Source organism: Bison bison, unplaced genomic scaffold (genome assembly GCF_000754665.1).
Source record: "Bison bison bison isolate TAMUID 2011002044 unplaced genomic scaffold, Bison_UMD1.0 scf7180017850926, whole genome shotgun sequence".
Taxonomy (NCBI): domain Eukaryota; kingdom Metazoa; phylum Chordata; class Mammalia; order Artiodactyla; family Bovidae; genus Bison; species Bison bison.
The window spans coordinates 351,535-375,596 of record NW_011481499.1 but is presented as its reverse complement, the minus strand read 5'-3'; the positions used below and the strand labels follow the sequence as shown (position 1 = coordinate 375,596).

The window sequence follows — 24,062 nt, the reverse complement described above, 5'->3', positions numbered from 1 at the left end:
GCCTGGGGGCCCACGGGCTTCTCGATGCCTTGATCTGCTGAGGCCTGGTCGTGGCGGGTGCTTGAGTGACCCTCCCTGCTCTGCTCAATGACCTGGGGCCTTTGTGTCTAACCTCTGCTAATGAACTGTCAAATCCTGGAGTGTACTATGGCCCAGTCCTGTACACAGTAGGTAGGCAAAACATCTGATTTGGATATGAAAAGCAGCTTCAGGATTGGAGAGCCCACCTGTGGCAGGGTCACAGGCTAGGCCGCCTGGCACTGTGGGGACTTGGTGAAGCAGTCTGAGTTCATGCTCTTTCCTTCTGCCTCCTGTCTATGTAATTAAGTTTATAGAACTCTTAATTATCTGGAGATGTTTAAGCTTCCACATTGAGGTGAGGAGCTCAATCACAGTTGCCCTTTGACAACCCAGAGGGTTACCAGAGCTCCGCCACAGTCAGAAATCCTTCTTTGACTTTACAGCTGACCCTCCATAGTTGAGGTTCCGCATCCAAGGATCAGCCAGCCGTGGACTGTGTAGTGTAGTGTGTTTTTAGTGAAAAAAATCTGTGTGCGAATGGACCCACGTAGTTCAGACCATGCTATTCAAGGGTCAGCTGTAGGTATGTCATTGTACAAAATTTGTTGACTACAGTTCACCGTTGGGACAACTTGGGGATCCTCTGCATGTGAGGTTCCCGGACATCTGGGGATTCCACCAGGCACCAACCACAGTGCAGTGTTGTGGTATTTACTGCTGAAAATATCCACATATAAGTGGACCCCTGCAGATCAAACATGCATTGTTGAAGAGTGAATAGTATTTGGGGTCTAGTCCATTCAGGATGTGATAGCAGAGTAGACTGGATGGCTTATAAACAACAGAAATTTATTTTTCACAGCTCTGGTGGCTGGTAAGTCCAGGACCAAGGTACTGGCATATTTCGTGTCCAGTGAGGGCTTCCTGGTTCATAGATGGCCATCTTCTTGCCGTGTCCTCACGTGGCAGAGGGCCATGGAACTCTCCAGGGTCTCTTTTATAAAGGTGCTAATCCTATTCATGACAGCTTCGTCCTCGTGACCTAATTAACCACTAAGGTCCTACCTACCTCTTAATAATCACCTGGGTGTTAGGACTCCTAGCATATCATTTGGCAGAACATTTTGGGAGACACGAGCATCCCATTTATAGCAACTGCTCTTCCCATTCCTCACTTAACTTTGATGCCCCTTTCTGACTTCCCTGGTGGCTCAGACGGTAAAGCGTCTGTCTACAACGTGGGAGACCCGGGTTCGATCCCTGGGTTGGGAAGATCCCTTGGAGAAGGAAATGGCAATCCACTCCAGTACTATTGCCTGGAAAATCCCATGGACAGAGGAGCCTAGTAGGCTACAGTCCATGGAGTTGCAAAGGGTCGGACACGACTGAGCGACTTCACTCACTCTGACATATTATGTTATTTACGTTAAGCTCTTTTCTGGGCAATTGATTGTTTTATTTATCTTTTGATTCTAATGAGAGAATTTCTACTGTCTAGTAGGGTAGATGTCTTCTCATACATACTGAATAAGCCGAAAGTGTTTCTTATTTTTATTTCCAAATAAACCTTTAGAATATTTTGGTCATATCTCATGTAAAGGCCCCAGAGAGATTTGTTAAATCCCTTAATTTATTTGGTATCATTTAAAATTTCCCTAGCCCTGACTCTCATCCCGTACACTGTGTGGTTTGTACCATCCATTCCAGCCTTTATTGTTTCTCAGTTTTATAGTCTTCATTATATAGGTCTGGCTTTCTATTTATATCATTGTATTTTAAACTTTTTTCCTTTTTACTGAGGTGCAGCTTATATTCAGTAAAGTGCACCCATCTGAGGTACCAAAATGTGTGTCACTCACGGGGACTCCTGTGTGGCGAGGCTGTTGCCTAGATCAGCATGGCAGAGTCATTGGTGTTATAAGGAGCAGTATTTTTTTTTGGTACTGAATTTTGCTAAATTCAAGCATCTATTTGTAACGTAGGAGAGGATTATATGTTTTTTCCCCCAATACTGACATTTTTGGAATAAATTAGAGTAATTTTGTGTTGACTTATTTTTTATTTTTTGGCCACACTGAGGCATGTGGGATCTTAGTTCCCTGACTAGGGGTGGAACCCAGGCCCCCTTCGGTGGAAGTTTGGAGTCTTAAGCACTGGACCACCAGGGAAGTCCTGTGATGACTTTTTTTGATGTATATTTCAAATTTTGCTTTGCTAATATATTATTTAGGATCTTCTCTGTTCTTAAGTAGGTTTGGATTTTGATGCCTCACCCCGCCAAAAGTTTTAAACGTTATATTCTTGCCTGGTTTGATGTTGGGCGCATGCTAGCTTTATTCAAGGAGATTTTCTACGTCTCTCTGGCTCTGGAAGTTTCTGGAGGCAGGGGAATGATGTACTATTGTTGAAAGTTGGAGAGCACTCTCTCGGTGGGAAGGGCTGCCCTGGTGGCTCAGGCAGTAAAGAAACCGCCTACAGAGCTGAGACGTGGGTTCGATCCCTGGGTCGGAAAAATCCCCTGGAGAAGGGAATGGCAACCCACTCCAGTACTCTTGTCTGGAGCGTTCTATGGACAGAGGAGCCTGGCGGGCTACAGTCCATGGAGTCGCCAAGAGTGGGACACGACTGAAGGGTTAACCCTGTCCTTGGTGGGCGGCGCCCCTGCTGGGCCTCCCAGAGCTGACAGGCGCCCCTCTCTTCAGTGCAGGTCCTAATCTGAAGGAGTGGCTGAGGGAGCAGTTCTGTGACCACCCGCTGGAGCACTGCGAGGACACGAGGCTGCACGACGCTGCCTACGTGGGGGACCTGCAGACCCTGCGGAGCCTGCTGCAGGAAGAGAGCTACCGGAGGTGAGTGCTGCTGAGGTGCTGCCCGGAGCCCGGGAGCCCCTGATACTTCCCAACTCCAGAGGGCGGGGAGCGAGGGGACTGAGGGAAGCACCATCAGGCTTGTGGGCGGTAGCCAGAGAGGCAGGGCATGGAGACCTGAGTTCAGGTCCAGCTCCGTCAGTGACCGTCTGGTGCTGTCCGGGTGTCAGCTTCCCTGAGGTTACCCCTGATGCCAGCCTCGTTATCCCTTCAGCAGCGGCCCTGCTCCTTTGCGAGCCTCATCTGGTTTTTACCCTAAGTCGGGTACAAAAAGTCTCCTCCTTGAAGTGTTGCATCGGGTCCCCCGTGTGTCCAGCCTTCCTGACGGACCGCACCTGGCAGGACCCGTGACGTGCTCTGCCCTGGCTTTTCAGGCCCTCAGGCGTCGGCCTGCAGGGCGCAGGGCTCAGCCTCTGGCCCGCTGTCTCGTCACCCAGGGAGATCTGGATGCCTACCTTCTGGCTCCTTTTGTCGATAGCGCCCTGCCTGTTGCCTTGCCACCTCCCGTGACCAGTGCAAGCCCTTCCTTGATCAGTAGCATCAGAGTCTTGCTATCACGTCTCCCTCCTTGAGACACCCGGGGGAGCACAGAGACTCTGCTGGCTGTCTATGTGTCTGAGATTGGAGTCTCAGATAGGTTTGAAACTCATCTGCAGCTGGAAACTCCAGGCTTTTTCTGTGTGTCTGTTTCCCCTCTGGGCCTAGGCTGGCAGTGAGTTGATGGGAGAAATGCCTGCATATTGATCCTGAAATTTGTACCCCTTTTTTGTGGACAGTTCGCAAGAGAAGGATTTCTAACAATACAGAAATAGGTTTTCTCCTTCCCTTCTAATGTCTTAGCATCATTTCATTAGAACAGATATTTTATTAAAAATAGTCTCAAATGTCCAGAAAGGCTCATCATACAGAGCGAATAGATGGACTGCACATGAGTATCTAATATCAATGACTCAAGTCAGAAGAAAGCATTAAACTTTTGTGGTACTGCAGATGTAACAATAGAACAAAGGAGAGTTAAGCTAGGTGTTAGACCAGGTAGTTTCATACTGCTTTTTCAAGTACTGTTTTTGTTTCTTCTAATACTTGGGATCCACAAATCTCCAGTGTTTTGATGGTATTTTTCTGTTGGGATATATTTCTTTGGTGATGAGTGCTTGGAGCATTCCTTGGTCTCCTTGGCCGGTGGAAGCGAGTTCACAGCTGAAGGAGGAGCCCTGGCCCGCTGCGTGTTTCTGGGTCACTGCTTCGGTGATCTGGATCCTTGGGCTTTGTTCAGAGCCGGGAGCGTGAGGTGACGTGCGCCTCAGCTGGTGACGTGGTGGGTCCGTGTACTGCACGGCCGTGGCGTTCCTTGACGGGGCTCTCGGTTTGAGTGGCACTTTCCGTGCGGGCTGAGCCTGGCCGGTGTCCCTCTGCTGTGGCGCTCTTGGCGCCGGTGCTGTCTGGCTGTGCCTCAGGTTTCCTGGTCTGTGGGCTGGGGCTCCTGCGGCACGCGTGGGCCTGGCAGGGGGAGTGTGTGAAAGCGTCTCCTGCAGCCGAGCCCCTGGAGGCGTTCTTAACGCGAGGGCTGCCCCCTGTTCCCGGCCGGCGTGTCCTGCGCCTCCCAGCCTGGCTCCCTGTGCTCTCTCTCAGCCGCATCAACGAGAAGTCCGTGTGGTGCTGCGGCTGGCTCCCCTGCACGCCCCTGCGAATCGCCGCCACCGCGGGCCACGGGAACTGCGTGGACTTCCTGATCCGCAAGGGGGCCGAGGTGGACCTGGTGGACGTGAAGGGACAGACGGCCCTGTACGTGGCTGTGGTGAACGGGCACCTGGAGAGCGCCCAGATCCTCCTGGAGGCCGGCGCCGACCCCAACGGAAGCCGGCACCACCGCAGCACGCCCGTCTACCACGCCTCGCGCGTGGGCCGGGCGGACATCCTGAAGGCCCTCATCAGGTCAGTGCTTGGGTTGCGCCCCGCCGCCACAGCGGCCACTGAGGGGCCCGTGTCTGCAGCCACCTTCTCATTCCTTATTTTCTCCCCATCTCAAAGTAGGCTTGTGACAGGATTTGTCCGTTTTGTCTTTTTAAAGAGTTGCTTCTTAGCTTTATCAGTTCTCTTATTTTCTTACTGGTTAATTTCTATTTTTGTCTATCTTTTTCCCTCTTTTCCTTGATTTTCCTTTACTTTTTCTCTAACTTTTTGAGTTGCATGCTTATTCATTGTTTTCTTGATTAACAATGTAAACTTTTAAGGTTATTAACTTACTTTTGCCTAGAGCTTTGTTTTTGCTAAACTTTTAAAATAGGCATAAGTGAAGTTGATTTCCTCTTTGTTTTTATAGGTTTTGAGGCTCTTAACAGTTTAATAAAAACCTCTGTGAACTTTTAATTTTATTGTATTGTGCCCAGATAATACAGACCATATAATGTCCATGTTGATTCTTTTTTAAAAAAATTATTTTTTAAAATCAGGTTGCTTTGTTGTGGATCCTTGTAACAAAGTACAAATCACAGGTGTTGTAGTTTCATAGGACAAGGTGGTAACTTCAGTTAATGCTATTCAGACTCCCTCTCTCTGTTTTTTACATTTTTAACCGTTGGATCTGCCCCAGATTCAGAGAAGTCTGTTAGTATCTAATTACTGTTGTGATTTGTCAGTTTCCCCTTGTATTTCTCATAATTTTGCTTACTGTATGTTGATGCTAATTGGGCTCATAAAAATTCTTGCCTGTGGATTATGCCCTGTATGAGAGCAAGAGGAAACCATTGGTTTCATTGAGGGTTCATTTAGGTAACATTCTGTCACTTGTAGTTTGAATCTTAGTGGTTTAAGTAACTCTTTGTGTCTTTGTGTGCTCACTGTTACTATTTGACTGGGATTCTTTGTTTCTGAATACAATTAACATTATCGCTGTAGCTGATTTTAGGTTTGTTTCTATTATCTTTCTGTCTTAACTATACAATGTCTGTGTTCCATGATTTGTGTTTTCTTTGCTTTCCCTTTCTGTTATTTTAGACGGTTTATGGTCTTACTTTAATTGCACTAATGATTGTCATTTAATCAGTTTGATCGAGATTGCATCTTCAGTCCTGTGCTCCAGTGAGTTATTTCTACCACTGATGCTTTCTCTCCCCTCCCTTGCTCTGGAGGCAGTTTGTTATGTGGTTGGACTGAGTGGAGTTTATTTAGCCGGTTGTCTGTGTCAGGAAGGACTGCGGAGGACTACAGCATTGTTACAGGCCACAGTGGGCGGTTCTGAGGGCATCTGACCCAGTGCAGACATGGTTTTTAAATTAGGTGTTGAAAATATATTTATTATATCAGAAGGTTTTATGTATCACATGGCTCTGGAATTGGCTTTTGGAAAGATAAATGAGGGTGACATGGTTGTTAGGTTAGAGGGATAAAGGAATGCAATGCTTCCCCCCCCCTTCTTTTTAAGGATTTCTAGCCCAAGAATCTAAGGCATTTCAGTACCATATCTTTGCATCTTGGAGAATGTAAGTCATTAATTTGGAAATGGATCCAGTAGGGTCAATCCAGGGCTTCCCTGGTAGCTCAGCTGGTGAAGAATCTGCCTGCAATTCAGGAGACCCCAGTTTGATTCCTGGGTCGGGAACATCCGCTGGAGAAGGGATAGGCTACCCACCCCAGTATTCTTGGGCTTCCCTTGTGGCTCAGCTGGTAGAGAATCTGCCTGCAATGTGGGAGACCTGGGTTCGATCCCTCTTTTGGGAAGATCCCCTGGAGAAGGGAAAGGCTACCCACTCCAGTATTCTGGCCTGGAGAATTCTGTGGACTGTATAGTCCATGGGGTTGCAAAGAGTCGGACATGACTGAATGACTTTCACTTTCAGTGATAAAGACCCCGCCTGCCAATGCAGGAGATGTGAGTTTGATCCCTGGGTCAGGTAGATCTCCTGGAGGAGGAAATGGCACCCCCCTCCATTATTCCTGCCTGGGAAATCCCATGGGCAGAGGAGCCTGGCGGGCTGCATACAGGCCGCAAAGAGTCAGACACAACTGATGACTGAGCACAGGCAGAGGATCAGTCCATGAAATTTCGTCCTGGTTCCACACATCCCACTGGGCACTTCAGTCAGTTCATGATGCACTGCTGCTTTGAACTAGCCGCAGGCTTGACTCTGAGATACATGCCCAGATGCCTTTCTTGATACAGCGTCACTCAGACATTCTGTTTCCTGCTGGAGCGCAGGATGTCACTTGTGCGGTGAGGTACCAAGAACATATACTATTGTAAAGTTTCCTATCTTCTAAACGACCCGATAATTGACTTCTGAAGAATGGAGTTAAGTTACTGAACAAATAACACAACCTACATATAGTCCAAACTCAACTCCTGCCTTCCCTGTGTCGCTGTCCCTCACGGGCAGGGCACTCTCTGTCACTATTGTGGTCTGATGTCCCTCTGCAAGTAGCCTCCGTTTTGTTACTTCCCATTGCCCTTGGTGTTTTGTTTTATAAAGGTAAGGAGTGGTATTTCTGTGTGTGCAAAAGTTATGTTGATTTATGCAGTTGTTCCATGGTTCCTGGCCAGCGATATTAAAAGCAGTACGGGAATTTTGGAAAATACTCAGGATTAAAATTAACTGGCTCCCAGCCAGTACGTTTTTATGAGCGGATGAAGGCTGTCTTTCCCACAGCTCAGCTAATACCAGATTGTCGTGTTGCCCAAAATGACAAACATTCTGGAAAACATCTTCCTAAGAATAAGGAGGAAACAGATTTCAGTGCTTGAAATCTGGGTCTCTTAATTGGTTGTATGAAATGAAATAGCAGTTTCTGCCTGGTTTGGTTTGTGTGTCAGAAGGTTGTTCCTAGGACAGTTTGTAGAACAGGTGACATGTGCATCTGTAGTGGCTGATGGTGCTCCATGGCGTCAGAGGGGAAGCGGGGTGTCCTTTGAGCCCCTGGGTCCGCGTGCCACCGTTGTCTTCCTCAGCTCCGTGCTGCTGAGACACCACGGTGTCTGTTCTGGGGAAGAGACGGGTGATGAGACAGGATTGCGAGCTGTGAGTGTTGGCCTGCGTGTTTACCAAGCCCTGACAACGCTGCTCTTCTCTCCACCCTGGACCCCTGAACGGTGGACCCCATCGTCATCCCTCTTGCCCTCGTATGAGACAGACTCTGCCAACAGCGTCCTTGAGGCGTCTGGGGGCTGGGAGGGCGGTGGGGGGCCGCGCGCAGTGCTGCCTTCCAGTGTTAGCTCCAGGGCAGGGCGGACTCTCTCAGAAGCCAGGCTCTGTTCCAGGGCAGGGCGGACTCTCTCAGAAGCCAGGCTCTGTTCTCGGTGCATCTGATCAAGCTGTGCGTGGTTTCATTGGTCCCAGTACCGCTGATGTTCCCTTTCGCTCTTTGACCAGGGCGGTGTCTGCCAGCTCTCTATGTTGTGAAGCTCCTCTTTTTCCCTCTGTGATTAATAAATATTTTCGTGGATAGGTACTTTGCAACCATGTATATATCTTATTCCTCATCAAATTTTTAATCCATTTATGTATGTTCGACTCATGGTTTCTTGTGGAGTTAGAGTTATTCCGGGCTCATACGTACTTTGCCTGATTCAGCCCTGGGCTTTGTCATTTCTCCAAGGAGAATGATGTTGAAAAGCCAAGATCTGGACACTGGGAGTGCTTATTGCTTGTCGGGTGTTGCTGTTTGCAGGCGCTCTTACTGGACACGTTTCCATCTACATTCCTGTGTCTATTATACACCGGTGGTTAAAGAGTACAGCCCAAGGCCTTAGTACAGTTCAGCACCTGGACAGCTGTGAAGGTTAGTTCAGGGCTGGGGAGAGTGCTCCCACCTCTGGGACTGCTCTGAGCTGCCCCGTGTCATCCTGCTCTTCTCCCTTTCCAAATGTATGATTTCGACATTGAAAGACCTGGTTCCCCTTACTTTTTTTTCTTTCCTTCTCTGGCTGCACATCATGGCATCCCCAACCAGGGATTGAACCTGCACCCCCTGCGGTGGAAGCAGTCTTAACCACTGGGCCACCGTGGAAGCCCCTCCCCTTACCTCTGATGTGCTTCTTATTCCTCGGTGTAACCAGCTTCCTGTGCTCCTGCCCCTCCCACGCGGGGCTCCTCACCTCCCTCAGCAGGCAGCATCCTTAGCGGGCACCGTCCTGACGAGGCCTGGACTGCGGCACTCTGAGCCAGGCCACCCTCCCTGCTGTGGTCAGTGGCGTCTGCTTAGAGTGAAATGACCAGCAGGTCGTTTGCGCTCGGCCTGGGGAACTTTACACGCCTGATAGAAAGCCCTGTGTTTGGGTGTCTCTGAGCGCAGTGACAAGGGCAGGTGCCTCGAGGGCATCCTGAAGGCTCTGTTGGAGAATGAGGCTTCCAGGTCAGGTGGCTCCTGTATCTGCCGGTGTTGTGTTCATCCTCACATCCAGGCTGCCTATGAGAGTCGGGAGAGGGGTTCCTGGACAGCTGTAAAGGTTAGTTCAGGGCTGGGAGAGTGCTCCCACCTCTGGGGCTGCTCGAAGCTGTAGGCCTTGCAGGCGAATCTGGTGCTCAGAACAGTCTGGCTGCTCTCGATGTTCCGTGGGCCTGAAAGAAGAGCCAGCTTGGTGGGTAGGACGGACAGACACCAGCTGGACCCACAGTGTGTTAAGGTGTTTGCTTTCAGTTTTAGGGATTGCTGTTTACTTTTTTACATTGTGGATTTACATGGTTCCAAAGTCAAATCTGTAAACAAAGCGTATTGAAAGAAGTCTAGCTTCTGTCCTCACCTGCTCCATCCCTGCCCTGTGGAGAACCATTGAAGAAGTTTTGTGGTTTATCCTTGCACACTGAACACTAAGCAGACACGCCTACACGTCTAGGTGTGTGTCGTATGCATGTTTGCCGTGGAGCCTTATTCGCATGGTGGACGGCAGTGTACTGCCTGCTCCTCGTCCTGCATTCCGCACTCGCCAGTGGCCTGGAGACTGTTCCAGAGCAGCACCTGCCCTGCCCCTTTTCCCTTGTCGGATGGGCCACCTTGGGTTGGCCACCGATCACTCAGTCCCTCCTGATGAACCTGTGGTTGTCACCTGCCTCCGGCTGCTGTGGGTGCTGTTTTAATGAACTGCCTGTGTATACGGCTGTTCAGAGTTTTGCAGATTTTACACATTTCCCTCTGCAGGGATTGCTCCATTTTGTATGACCCCAGAAATGGATAAGACTTCCTTTTTCTTTAAAGCCTGGTCAGTAAGCTTTTGGATCTTCTGCAGTCCAATAGGCAAGAAGTGCTGTCTCTGAGTAGTTTTACTTTGCGTTTCTGTTATGAGCGAGGCTAACCATCCTTTCCTGTGTCTCTGGCTCGTGTGCCTGTAGGGCTGTTGATCTCCTTTCAGAACATCTTTTTAGAGTAAGGATGTTAACTGTTCGTTACCTTTTATCCAATTTTTCACTTACTGTTGCTGTTTTTTGGGCATGAAAAAGGTTTTCTTTAATTTTCATATTAAAAAACTTTGTTTTTATATCTTATCCTGTTTGATCTTCCAAATGAACTTTATAATCGACTCATTTAGCTTCAGGGATGTTAATTTTATGTATTTATATTTATAATCAACCTATTTAGGTCTAGGAAGAGTATTTTCATTTATATTAATATGCTTAGTGAAATCTTAATGGTGTTGGGTGTTCTTATCCAAGACTTGGTATGTCTTTCTTGCTTGTGTCTGCTTTTGTGACTTTCAAAAAAAGTTTTTTTTCTAATTATAAAATACAGTTTTCCTCATGCACACTTTGGACGTTTACTGTTAAGTTTATGCTTAGCTGTCTCACTTTAATGTTTATTTTGCCATTAGAAATGAAGTATTTGTCACTTTATCTTGTGACTTGTTTTTGTTTGTATATGTAAAGGCTATTGGTGTAAAACCTGCTACTTCATTGCTTCTTAATTGTGTTTTCATTAATTATCTAGGGCTTTCCAGACATAGTCATGTCCTCTGTAAATAGGAAAAATTACCTCTTCTTTTCCAGTTTTAATCAGCTAATTGCTTTCTCTGTCTAATTGCACTAATACTTTAAAAGAAAAACACGCCTTTAGAAACAGTGGCCAGAAAGTGGGATGGTGTGTCTTGCTCCTGGCTGAGCTGCTGCTCATGTTTGCCCGTTAGGTGAGATGCTGACTTCTGGGATGAAGAAATATTTTTCATCATGTTAAGGAAATATTCTTCATGTTCTATTTTATCAAGTGTTTTTGAACATGTCTAAGTGTTGAATCTCTAAAGCCTTTTGATGAAAGTGAAAGTGGAGAGTGAAAAAGTTGGCTTAAAGCTCAACATTCAGAAAACGAAGATCATGGCATCTGGTCCCATCACTTCACGGGAAATAGATGGGGAAACAGTGGAAACAGTGTCAGACTTTATTTTTTGGGGCTCCAAAATCACTGCAGATGGTGACTGCAGCCATGAAATTAAAAGACGCTTAGTCCTTGGAAGGAAAGTTATGACCAACCTAGATAGCATATTGAAAAGCAGAGACATTACTTTGCCAACAAAGGTCCATCTAGTCAAGGCTATGGTTTTTCCAGTGATGAACAGGGAGGCCTGGCGTGCTGCAGTCCATGGGGTTTCAAAGGTCGGACACCACTGAGTGACTGAACTGAACTGAAGTGTTGAATTTTGTCATATGCCTCTTTTGCGTTTGAGAGAGAATTGTGGCTTTTTCCGTTCAGTTCAGTCTCTCAGTTGTGTCCGACCTTTGAAACCCCATGGACTGCAGCACGCCACGCCTCCCTGTTCATCACCAGCTCCCGGACTTTACTCAAACTCATGTCCACTGAGTCGGTGATGCCATCCAGCCATCTCATCCTCGGTCATCCCCTTCTCCTCCCGCCTTCAGTCTTTCTCAGCATCAGGGTCTTTTCCAATGAGTCAGTTGTTCGCATCAGGTGGCCGAAGTATTGTAGTTTCAGCTTCAGCGTCAGTCCTTTCAATGAATATTCAGGACTGATCTCCTTTAGGATGGACTGATTGGATCTCCTTGCTGTCCAAGGGACTCTCAAGAGTTTTCTCCAACACTACAGTTCAAAAGCATCAATTCTTCGGCGCTCAGCTTTCTTTATAGTCCAACTCTCACATCCATACATGACCACTAGAAAAATTATATCCTTGACAAGACAGACCTTTGTTTGCAAAGTAATGTCTCTGCTTTTTAATATGCTATCTAGGTTGGTCATAACTTTCCTTCCAAGGAGTAAGCATCTTTTAATTTCATGGCTGCAGTCACTACCTGCAGTGGTTTTTGGAGCCCCCAAAAACAAAGTCTGCCACTGTTTCCCCACCTGTTTGCCATGAAGTGATGGGACCAAATGCCATGATCTTAGTTTTCTGAATGTTGAGCTTTAAGCCAACTTTTTCACTCTCCTCTTTCACTTTCATCAAGAGGCTTTTTAGTTCTTCTTTGCTTTCTGCCATAAGGGTAGTGTCATCTGCATATCTGAGGTGATTGATATTTCTCCTGGCAATCTTGATTTCAGCTTGTGCTTCTTCCAGCCCAGTGTTTCTCATGATGTACTCTGCATATAAGTTAATAAGCAGGGTAACTATACAGCCTTGACATACTCCCTCCCCTATTTGGAACCAGTCTGTTGTTCCATGTCCAGTTCTAACTGTTGCTTCCTGACCTGCATACAGATTTCTCAAGAGGCAGGTCAGGTGGTCTGGTATTCCCATCTCTTGAAGAATTTCCCACAGTTTATTGTGATCTACACAGTCAAAATCACTGCAGTTGGTGATTGCGGCCATGAAATTAAAGGACGCTTACTCCTTGGAAGGAAAGTTATGACCAACCTAGACAGCATATTAAAAAGCAGAGACATTACTTTGCTAACAAAGGTCCGTCTAATCAAGGCTATGGTTTTTCCAGTGGTCATGTATGGATGTGAGAGTTGGACTATAAAGAAAGCTGAGCACCGAAGAATTGATGCTTTTGAACTGTGGTGTTGGAGAAAACTCTTGAGAGTCCCTTGGACAGCAAGGAGATCCAACCAGTCCATCCTAAAGGAGATCAGTCCTGAATATTCATTGAAAGGACTGATGCTGAAGCTGAAACTCCAATACTTTGGCCACCTGATGCGAAGAGCTGACTCATTTGAAAAGACCCTGATGCTGGGAAAGATTGAGGGCAGGAGGAAAAGAGGATGAGATGGTTGGATGGCATCACCGACTCGATGGATATGGGTTTGGGTGAACTCTGGGAGTTAGTGATGGACAGGGAGGCCTGGCATGCTGCAGTCCATGGGATTGCAGAGAGTCGGACACGACTGAGTGACTGAACTGAACTGAACACAGTCAAAGGCTTTGGCATAGTCAATAAGGCAGAAATGGATGTTTTTCTGGAACTCTCTTGCTTTTTCAATGATCCAGAGGATGTTGGCAGTTTGATCTCTGGTTCCTCTGCCTTTTCTAAATCCAGCTTGAACATCTGGAAGTTCACAGTTCATGTATTGTTGAAGCCTGGCTTGGAGAATTTTGAGCAGTACTTTACTAGCGTGTGAGATGAGTGCAATTGTGTAATAGTTTGAGCATTCTTTGGCATTGCCTTTCTTTGGTATTGGAATGAAAACTGACCTTTTTCAGTTCTGTGGCCACTGCTAAGTTTTCCAAATTTGCTGGCATATTGAGTGCAGCACTTTCACAGCATCATCTTTTAAGATTTGAAATAGCTCAACTAGAATTCCATCACCTCCATGTCCACTAGCTTTGTTCATAGTGACGCTTCCTAAGGCCCACTTGACTTCACATTCTAAGATGTCTGGCTCTAGGTGAGTGATCACAGCATCGTGATTATCTGGGTCATGAAGATCTTTTTTGTATAGTTCTTCTGTGTATTCTTTCCATCTCTTCTTAGTATCTTCTGCTTCTATTAGGTCTATACCATTTCTGTCCTTTATTGAGCCCATCTTTGCATGAAATGTTCCCTTGGTATCTCTAATTTTCTTGAAGAGATCTCTAGTCTTTTCCCATTCTGTTGTTTTCCTCTATTCCTCTATTTGCACTGATCACTGAGGAAGGCTTTCTTCTCTCTCCTTGCTGTTCTTTGGAACTCTGCATTCACATGGATATATCTTTCCTTTTCTTCTTTGCTTTTCACTTCTCTTCTTTTCACAGCTATTTGTAAGGCCTCCTCAGATGGCCATTTTGCTTTTTTGCATTTCTTTTTCTTGGGGATGATCTTGCTCCCTGTCTGTTGTACAGTGTCATGAACTGCCATCTGTAGTTCATCAGGCACTCTGTCTATCAGATCTAGTCCCTGAAATCTATTTGTCACTTCCACTGTATAATCGTAAGGGATTTGATTTAGGTCATACCTGAATGGTCTAGTGGTTTTCCCTACTTTCTTCAATTTAAGTCTGAATTTGGCAATAAGGAGTTCATGATCTGAGCCACAGTCAGCTCCCGTTCTTGTTTTTGCTGACTGTATAGAGCTTCTCCATCTTTGGCCGCAAAGAATATAACCAATCTGATTTCGGTATTGACCATCTGGGTGATGTCCATGTGTAGAGTTTTCTCTTGTGTTGTTGGAAGAGGGTGTTTGCTATGACCAGTGTGTTCTCTTGGCAAAACTCTGTTAGCCTTTGCCCTGCTTCATTTTGTACTCCAAGATCAAATTTGCCTGTTACTCCAGGTGTTTCTTGACTTCCTGCTTTTGCTCCAGTCCCCTATAATGAAAAGGACATCTTTTTTGGGTGTTCTAGAAGGTTTTGTAGGTCTTCATAGAACCATTCAACTTCAGCTTCTTCATCGTTACTGGTTGGGGCATAGACTTGGATTACCGTGATATTGAATGGTTTGCCGTGGAAATGAACAGAGATCATTCTGTCGTTTCTGAGATTGCATCCAAGTACTGCATATTCTGACTCTTTTGTTGACTATGATGGCTACTCCATTTCTTCTAAGGGATTCTTGCCCACAGCAGTAGATATAATGGCCATCTGAGTTAAATTCACCCACTCCAGTTCATTTTAGTTTGTTGATTCCTAAAATGTCGACGTTCATTCTTGCCATCTCCTGTTGACCACTTCTAATTTGCCTGGATTCATGGACCTGACATTCCAGGTTCCTGTGCAATATTGCTCTTTACAGCACTGGACCTTGCTTCCATCACCAGTCACATCCTCAGCTTTTCCCCTTAGTTCTGTGAATATGATGGATTATGTTAATAGAGTTTCTAATATAGGAACCACCCTTGAAATAACCCCCATGAGGTCATCATGTGTTGCTTTCTTAATGTTTTGGAGTACCTTTGCTGACGTTTTATTGGAGGTTGTAAGTTGATGCTCATAAGTGCAGGTCACTGGTAATTTTTCTTTATGGTGTGACCTTTGTTTGGTTTGGGGTTTATTCTGTTGTTAATTGCATAAGATGAATTTGGGGATTTTCCTTCTTTATCTTTGCTTGAAATAGTTAAAATAGCCATAGGATTGTTGGGTCTTCACAGGTTTGAAAGAATTCCCTTATGAGTTTTCTTGTGTGAGAGGATCCCAAGGTTCTGAACTCCCGTGGTGCCTGCTGGGAGTCATGGGTCCACTGCGAGCAGGGGACGCTCCGGTGCTTGGGGCGTCGGGCCGTCCCCGCAGGCGCTGTCAGGATCTGCTGACCATGCTGGCCTGACTGTCCGTGTGTCTCCCTGCAGGTATGGGGCGGACGTCGATGTCAACCACCACCTGACTCCTGACGCCCAGCCCCCTTTCTCGCGGCGGCTCACCTCCTTGGTGGTCTGCCCGCTGTACATCAGCGCCGCCTACCACAACCTGCAGTGCTTCAAGCTGTTGCTGCAGGCGGGGGCGAACCCGGACTTCAACTGCAACGGCCCCGTCAACACGCAGGGCTTCTACAGGGGCTCGCCCGGCTGTGTCATGGACGCCGTCCTGCGTCACGGCTGCGAGGCGGCCTTCGTCAGCCTGCTGGTGGAGTTCGGAGCCAACCTGAACCTGGTCAAGTGGGAGTCCTTGGGCCCAGAGTCGAGAGGCAGGAGGAAGGTGGACCCTGAGGCGCTGCAGGTCTTTAAAGAAGCCAGAAGTAAGTGGCTTTAATTCAGCTCTGCCTGGCAGTCTCTTTAAATCGGTTGAATGAACCAAGTTGCAGCAATGAAAATAAAATTTCCTAATTAGCACTTGGTCAGAACCTTCAGTTAGGATTAGGAATTTTTAGAACAGTCTTCCAGATTAGTTTCTTTTTAAATTCCTGGACACCAGGGGTTAATAACAAGGAATCTATAAAAATAAACGTTCTCAGAGTTCCTGGGATTATGTTCTCTTTACTTCTTTGCTCTACTTTGTGATCTGAAATTCTTTTGCGTTTATGGCTTTTAAGTGTTTGCTTTACAATAGGTTTCAAGCTCTTCCTCCTCTGGGGCCCTCACTCCCCCTTCTTCAATTCCACTCAAATACCATCATTCTGGATTGTGAACTAAGCCTCATTTTTGCTAGAATTAAGTCTGAGGTTTGCTTATTTATGAAGAAGGCTTTGCCACGGAATTAAGTTGATGGACAGGGAGTTTGGGGTTGATCCATGGCTTGGTCTCGTTATCATTCTCCGGGACTCAGGAGTTGACCCTCGGTGCTCCCTCTGACCTGCCCACACCCGGCCTTTTTCCCGCCTGGGTCTTGAGAGCATCTGAGTGACCACCTTTCCCCAGTCCCTTACCTCTTGAGAACATCTCTGTGTTGTGTTCTTGTTACTGGTTTTCCCTAAACCGATCATTAAAACTTGCTCCTGTTGAGAGTTGGTTACTGGTCAGCTGGAGCCACACTATTAGTTAGGCTGCCTGTGTTCATGCCTGTTTCACGAGGCAGAGACACAATGAGGCTTTTTTTCACCCACAGTAAAATTATCAGTCTACCCTCCTCTGTTGTTTGGTCTGTTCCCCTCAAACCCCTTTGGAGCTTCTGGGGTAGACCAAGAGCAGAGGCTGACAGGGCAAGGATCAGGGCTCGTAGTGGTCAGCTCTAGTTTCTATGCCTAGGGAACTCAGCAGAGGTGAGCAGGTGCTTGGATAGTGAAGACTCTGCTCCTTGTGCAGATGAAGGAGCAGGTAACAGGCCTTTGTCACCATAGCCGGCTTGCCTCTGAAATTGGGATGCTGGCAGCAAGCATTGGTGTGTCCTGCCTGCCATCCCCACCAGCCTCTGGTCTGAGGTGATAGGGGAGAAACTGGATTAACCCCCCCTTCCTCTGTCTCTCCTTTCCTCCCACCCGTTCCAGGTGTCCCCAGGTCCCTGCTGAATCTGTGCCGCGTGGCTGTGAGAAGAGCGCTCGGCAAATACCGCCTTCATCTGATCCCCTCGCTGCCTCTGCCAGACCCCATAAAAAAGTTTCTGCTTTACGAGTAGAATTCCGGAGTGCCACTGATTGCAGTGAAGAGGCGGCGGTGACCTGCAGTGCAAGTTGACACCGACTCTCGCCCCGTGACCACGTCCTGTGCTGCCGAGTCCCACCCGGCTGCAGGTGAAGCAGGACTGGCTTTGTTCCCCTGGACTGTGCTCTATCTCAGGTGTTTGGGCATCGGACAGTTTTGGGGTCAGTATCAGTATCAGCCGGGAGGCTCCTACACAACTTTATTTTGTGCTTCCTCAGTCTGTTTGTAAATTAATGCAGTGGGCCTCGAAATGTGAGCAAGTTGGGGCTGAGGCTGGAGGCCTGCTGATATCCTGAGTAGAGAGGACTAGCATCTTCCAGACTGCTTCTGGGTTCACTTCTCAACTTGATGGCTTGATTGCAGTCAAATGAAAAAGGGAGTTTTGGTAAAAAGTAGAGTACAGAGACACAGTTTGTGAACTTGTGAGTTTGTGTTCCCAGCTCCTGGGTTGAACATGTGATGTTTACACACACACGCACACACACATGCACACGCTTTCCTTGCCACCTCAGTGTTCTCTCCATGTGGTGGGGGCGTCGTGTCAATTGGCTTCATTCAAGGATGGTTTCCTGGCCACTTGGGTTGGCTTTACTGTCTCAAGGTTAGTACCTACAGTGTTCACAGTCTCTTTAGGTAATGCTCAGAGCTCGACACCTAGCCCCATGCCCAGCTGTGCCTAGCATCATGCCAACAGGTCTCACGAGTTCTCTGCCATTTCACTCTGGGAGCTTCCAGAAGTCCACTGATTTCAGGAGGCCCACTGCCTCCATTCGGACCAAGGACCGTCCAGCAGCATCCACTGCCAGTTCTAACAAGTCCACGCACGCACTGTGAAGTGGAAACTTGACTCGTCTTCTGGGTGGTTCAGAGCTTTCAGTTCCGTGGTGTCCTGTGGACAGAACATCTGGTGTTTGGCTGATTGTGCTTCAGTTGTTTGGACCTGATGTCTCGGTAGTTGCTCCTAGAACTGAACAGGGGGATAGCAGTGAGGTTAGAGGTCTCCTGTGGCCTGCTGGGGGCTGGGGGAGGGAGAGGACTGAGCTGGGTTATCACCTGACAGCTCGGCTGTGGTCAGGGCTGCGTGGCCAGATGTGTGTCATGCCGGCACAGGTGGGCCAGTGGCTGCCTCTTTGAAGTATCCAGGTGCCACTGTTTGCAGGGAAATCACATCTGGTTGTTGAGGCCTCAGAACCATTGTGTGGATCCATGGAAAGTGTTTAGAAATGGACAGATTTCACATCTGTGTTTAGATTTTCTATAAGAGTTGAACAAATGATAAGGGTTTATTTAATTATCAGCATTGTTGTGTGTCTTCACTGACTAGACTACCAGCGTCTGGTCATGGTCTTCGTGATTGAGGATGGAGTTCTGAGTCTGTCTCCTGGCGTGGGTGGACATGTGTTGGAAGCCAGGCAGGCCCATGTGCACACGAATGAGGTCTTAGGGGAGAGAAATCTTCGGTGATTCAGAGGGGAAGATGCAGCCCCTGGAGTTCGTTGCAAGCTGAGGCCGCGGCCTCGGAGGCTCAAAAGTGGGCTGTAGGCTGCCGCTCTTGGCTGCGAACCTGCTGGGTGGGTTGCATTCAGAGCTCGGGGTCCCACCTGCAGCAGGAGAGGCGTCCTGAGAGAGGAGGGGCCGCGGGCGGGTGGCAGATGGCATGTTCGCCACCAGATCCGAGCACTGCTGAGATTTGGTCTGGGAGAGTGATAGTGTGCCGGTGGCCCTCTCGGGCAGTGGCTTCCATCGCAGCTGTTGGGGGAGGGCTCTCCCTCCTATAGGGAAGGGTTGTAGGATAGCTGGAGCCGCTGGAGAGGGGCGGAGCCACAGGAGGGGGTGGAGCTGCCAGCGAGGGGCGGAACCACTGGAGGGAGGGTCCCTGGCAAGGCAGCACATCCCCTTCTCAGTCTGGCTAGAGGAGTCTCAGGAGCAGCTCGCTCACCTCACTTTGCACTCCTGCAGCTGCCCTTTGGCCTGGATTCCCTTCCTGGGGCCTGTGCTGCAGGCTCGAAGGACCCTGTGTGCCCTGCCCTGCTGGGCATTGTCTGCAGGGGTTTGTTAGGGATAGAGCCTCCCTGGGGTGGGAGGTGACTGTTCACAGACCTGGAAAGCAGCATCGGGGGCGCTGCCAGGCAGGAGAGGCAGGGGCCCCCGGCTGGCCTGGCACGGTGGCTGGCTGGCTGCTGTGCAGGGTGATGTGAGTGCAGGACTTGTTTCTGGGGGGTGGAACCATTTTTCTGGGGTCTCTCTAGAGGACTGGACTGAGTTGATCCTCACTGTTGGGCCTGGCCCAGACCTGGCCAGGGAGGGACTGGGACTCGGGAGGGGTTGAGCCAGGGAGTGGGGGCCCCCGCACCGTGCGCCCCAGAGTGTGGTGGGCTCAGAGCTAGTCATCCTTTATAGAGGCAGGTTGACTTTCTGTGTCCAGCCAGCCTTTAGATAATTTTTTCAGACCCCCAGCAACTGAGGTTCAGCCTCTAGCTTGAAATTCCATATGTGCCACACACGACTCTGAAAACAGCATAGCTATATACTTAGGGCCATTTCTTCTTGTTTTGAGCCTCACGTTACTAAAGCTCCCTTTTTCTGTTGTTGGCAGGGATAGGTAGGGTACAGACTAGGAAGGAGTCTCTCTCTCCACAGAGCACTTTATAAAAGCCCAGTCTCCAAACCCCGGGGTGCCCACTGCCATGTAGCCAGGAAACGTGGACATGGGTGATGAGGTTGTGGCCCAGAGCACTGTGCCCATGGGGCGGGGCACGACAAACCGATGGGCAGGAGCTGGGGCCCCCAGCCTGTCTCAGGAGTGTGCTCACTTGCTAGGGCGCCTGAGGGCCGTTCGGCTGAAGGAATCCTGTGCTTGGGGCCTTGGCTGCAGTGGACGAGTGGGGTTGAACCTAGGGAGGTGGGGCAGTGCTGAGATCTCGGAGAGGGTTCCGCTTTGGCGTCCTGGTGGGACTTCCGAATGTATTTCCAAAACCTATCAATGTCATATGTATCCGTGCCCTTTCATGTTATTTTTGGTATTTATGTATTTATTTATTTATGCCCTGCCTTGTTCCAGGAAAGGGTTCAAGGTCGTCATGCTTGGTTTTGATGTTCTCTTTTGACGTTTGATAAGTTTTAGTTAACATGTGCTTGTTAAACAGGACGTTTTAAAAAGAAAGGACAATTTCTTTTCAACACAGTTTGCTCATGTTGAATATGTTTCTGTTATCAGGCCTACGTGCCATCATTTTCCCCCTTTCTTCATGGAGCAGTTTAAGAGAGGAGCCTGCAGGCAAGGTTGGACCCAGCCAGGGAAAGTCCGCCTTGGAGAAGAAGGCTCCTCTGTGCTGAGCTGCCTCCTGCCTGGTCCTGAGCAGGCCCGGCTACGGGCCGGCCATGCCTCTCCTGTGGGGCTCTTGTGAGGACACACGGGAGAATGTCTGTGAAAGCACTGGGCACTGGAGCCGTCCTGGTGACGTGTCAGCGCTGTCTCTGTGCACGTGGTCCCTCTTCTCAGCGGATGTGCCTTTGAGGTGATGACGACCTGTGGCCTTGCTGGTCGGCTGGGCTTTGTGCCCGGGGGACAGTGAGAGTCACGGTGACCGTGACACAGGCCTCCTGCACAGGTCAGAAGGGCAAGGATGCGCGTGAAATCACATGGGAAGTCAAGTTTACTCCATTTAGAGGGTTGTCTTTTAGTCTGAGATTATGTTCTTCCTAATTTGGGTGATAAAATGTCCTTTTATGTAATGAAGGTGATAATAGAGGACAACGTTGTTGGTTTTTTTTAATGCACCTGGTTGCAGAATAAAATGTTGGCTGCCCTTCATCAGATCCCAGAACTTCTTTTTAAGTTGGCCAGGCTCTGAGAACCAGCGTCGGGACCCACAGTCTGTCTATAGCCTGTGTTCACGACTGAGGAGTTCCTCCTGGAGTCTCCAGCGGCCTGTCCGTAGCTGAAGGAGAGCCCGTGGTTCCGCTACCTGGTAGTCCGGGGACAGGCCCTGTGATCACCGGGAGGGTCAGGAGCGCGTGCTTGTGTCTGTGAAGACAGCGCCATCCCTGTGGTGGTGGGCCGCTGGCCACCCCTGAAGGAGCCTCCCAGGAAGCTAGCATGGCTCCTCAGTGCGGCTGCTGCTCACCCTGGGCACCTGAGGCACCCCGAGGCTTGGCGCTGGTGGTGGGTGGGCCTTCTGGTGCCGGGGCTCAGGCTCTTCCCCTGCCCTTGGGGCCGCCTGCCAGGCACTCAGCGGCCAGGCCTGAGGGGCCTGGGTGCCCCGCCAGCTCGGCTTTCCCTCCTGGAAGTGTCTCATTCAGCCACCTGACATCTCTCCCTGGCTCACTTAGGCCTCACTCTCCTTCTCACGCTCCCCGCCCTCCAACCTGACTCCTTTGATGTGGAATAGAATGACTGAAATGCACACATGAGTGGTCAGTGGGATCCTGTCCTCGGAGAGTTCCACGGGAGGGACATGCAGGTTCTGAAGTGCAGTGGTCTGTGGAACATACGCCGTAAATGGTAGGGAGACGGTTGGATGCGGACGTGAGTGAGGGTGGAGGTGGCTTCTGTTGCCTTAACTCATAGTTGCTCAGTGTCTGGAGGGCATGAGGATCCTTTCTTTTTTACATTGCTTGGATCTCAGACCTCTACCGTGTGATGTGTGCGTGTACATGTGTCCAGGTCCGGGTGGTGTCTGAGCGTGGCTGTCCCGTGTGTTAGCACCTCAGTTTGCTGCTGTGGTTTAGCCGGCAGCACCCCTGCGCCTCCCTGCAGTGTTTGCCCAGCCCCCGTGATTTCTGTCTGGTGTTGGGCACGTGCGGTGTGACATGCCCTGGAGCCCACGTGCTGCTGGAGCGCTGGCATCAGCCCTGGGTCCTCCCTTTCTCTTTAATAGTGACCGTGCTTGTCTGCAGCAGCTGGGACCATGGCTGTTGCTGCACTTGGGCCTGGTTAGGAGCTTTCAGAAATGGGATGGGCATCTTTGGTAGGTAACTGTAATGAATGCTTTACTCCCCGTTGACTCCCCCAAATGCCTTAATTCTGTGTACTGTTTATCTCATTGGGGAGAAGAATTGATCGCGTGGCATCTTTGTATATGCACTTTAGGTAGAGGAGTGGCTCTCCGGAGAGTTTCTCGTAGTTTGCAGAGAGGGGCATCTGTAAATGGGAGTCTACCCGGCTTCTCTCCACTGCTCCGGGGGGCCCCAGTGCTCCAGGGAGGCACTCATAGTGCTGCACAGGTTTAAACTGGGATGAGCCTGTTTCACTTAGTGGGTTTTAGTCTGAAGAGAAAGTGCCCCTAAAATGTCTGAAACACATGACTCTCCATTGTGGTGACACTGTCCCTACAGCGCTCTCTTGGGTGGGGAGGTGGTGGGGACTGTGTCATATGTGACTTATTTTGACAGTGGGAGGGAGAGTTGTGAAGCTTTGGGAATGAATGAACTAAATAAAGCATTTATTCATTTCTCCATGACTCCATGGCATGTCTCTGTATTTGCTATTAATATTTCAGATATTTCCTTCGTTCCTCACACCAGTCCCCAGGCCCATCTGTAGATGTACACCTCTCCTGCTCTGCTGAAAAACGGCCTCACTTTCTGTCTCAAAAACCAGCTGCCCGTGTGGCAGGGATTGCTGGTTCTCCTTCACTGTCCATTGTCTGTGTCTATGATAATAGAATCCATGGTTATAACTGGAGACTTGAATGCTCTGAATAAAGTCTTCACTTTCCAGACTTCTTATAACTAGATGTGGCTGTTTATCATAGTTTCTTCCTGAAATCCCATTAAAATTACAAGGAATTTTAATTTTTTAAAAAAGCATAAATCCACTAAAATGCCTATAAGTGGCAACAAAGTTTTGGAAACTCTCGAGAAAATAGATGAATGGTAAGTGACTTAGCAGTGCCCAAGAAAATGACATCGTAGGAAAGAACGAGAACAGTTGAGGACCTGGTGTTACTGCAGAGCTCCGGGAAGCTCTGGGGCTGGCAGCTCCAGGCGCCTCTAGAAGTGGATGTGAGGGGAGAAAGCGGTAGGACTGGCCAAAAGCCAGTTTGGAAGCAGCTGAAAGTCTCCACTGCACACAGGTGGGCACTTGTCGCTGCCCTAGCCCATTGGGAGCTGAGACGTCAGCGTTCAGGATGTAAAGTCCTCAGCTTAGGAAACAGGCCATGTCCTCCAGGCAGGAAATAAAGGAGAAGGAGGCTTCTTAAGGAGTCTCCCCAGTCTGAAAGGAAACACTCAAAAGTTACCAATACTGAATGGGACCAAAGAAAATCATACCCTTCAAACAGTGGATACCAGTAAAGAATTCAAGAGAATTCTGAGAATGAAGCTATGTTTCCAGATTACAAGGACCAGCTAGTACTAACAACGGCACGTGACCAGCCCTGACACATCACTGTGGGATTCCAGATCACTGGGGAGAAAAGATTGTATAACTCAGGGGTCCCCAACCTCTGGGACCAGCCTGCGGCCTGTTAGGATCCGGCTGCACAGCAGGAGGTGAGTGGCAGGTGAGCAAGCAAAGCTTCACCTGTATTTACAGCTGCTTCCCATCACTGGCATTACCACTTGAGCTCCACCTGCTGTCAGCTCAGTGGAGGCTTGGGAGTCTCACAGGAGCTCAAACCTTACTGTCAACTGTGCATGCAAGGGATCCAGGTTGCATACTTCTCATGAGGCTTACCACCCCTGTGTGCGCACCCCTGCGCCTCCCCACCATCCATGGAAAAATTGTTTTCCACAATTGGTTTCTGGTGCCCAAAAGGTTGGGGACTGCTGCTATAACTTCTGGAGAGAACAGGACGTACACAGGTTGAGTGAG

General features: G+C 48.8%; 1 protein-coding gene across 1 annotated transcript; it reads left to right on the top strand.

The window, feature by feature from the left end:
• Positions 1 to 2,661: 2,661 nt before the first annotated feature.
• ASB1 (ankyrin repeat and SOCS box containing 1) lies at positions 2,662 to 22,707 on the top strand (the record flags this gene model as incomplete). The annotated part of the gene is made up of 4 exons (XM_010849535.1): positions 2,662 to 2,870; positions 4,521 to 4,823; positions 15,521 to 15,906; positions 17,092 to 22,707. Coding segments are annotated over 4 exons (1,026 nt in total), but the record flags the coding sequence as incomplete, so codon positions are not given.
• Positions 22,708 to 24,062: the final 1,355 nt, after the last annotated feature.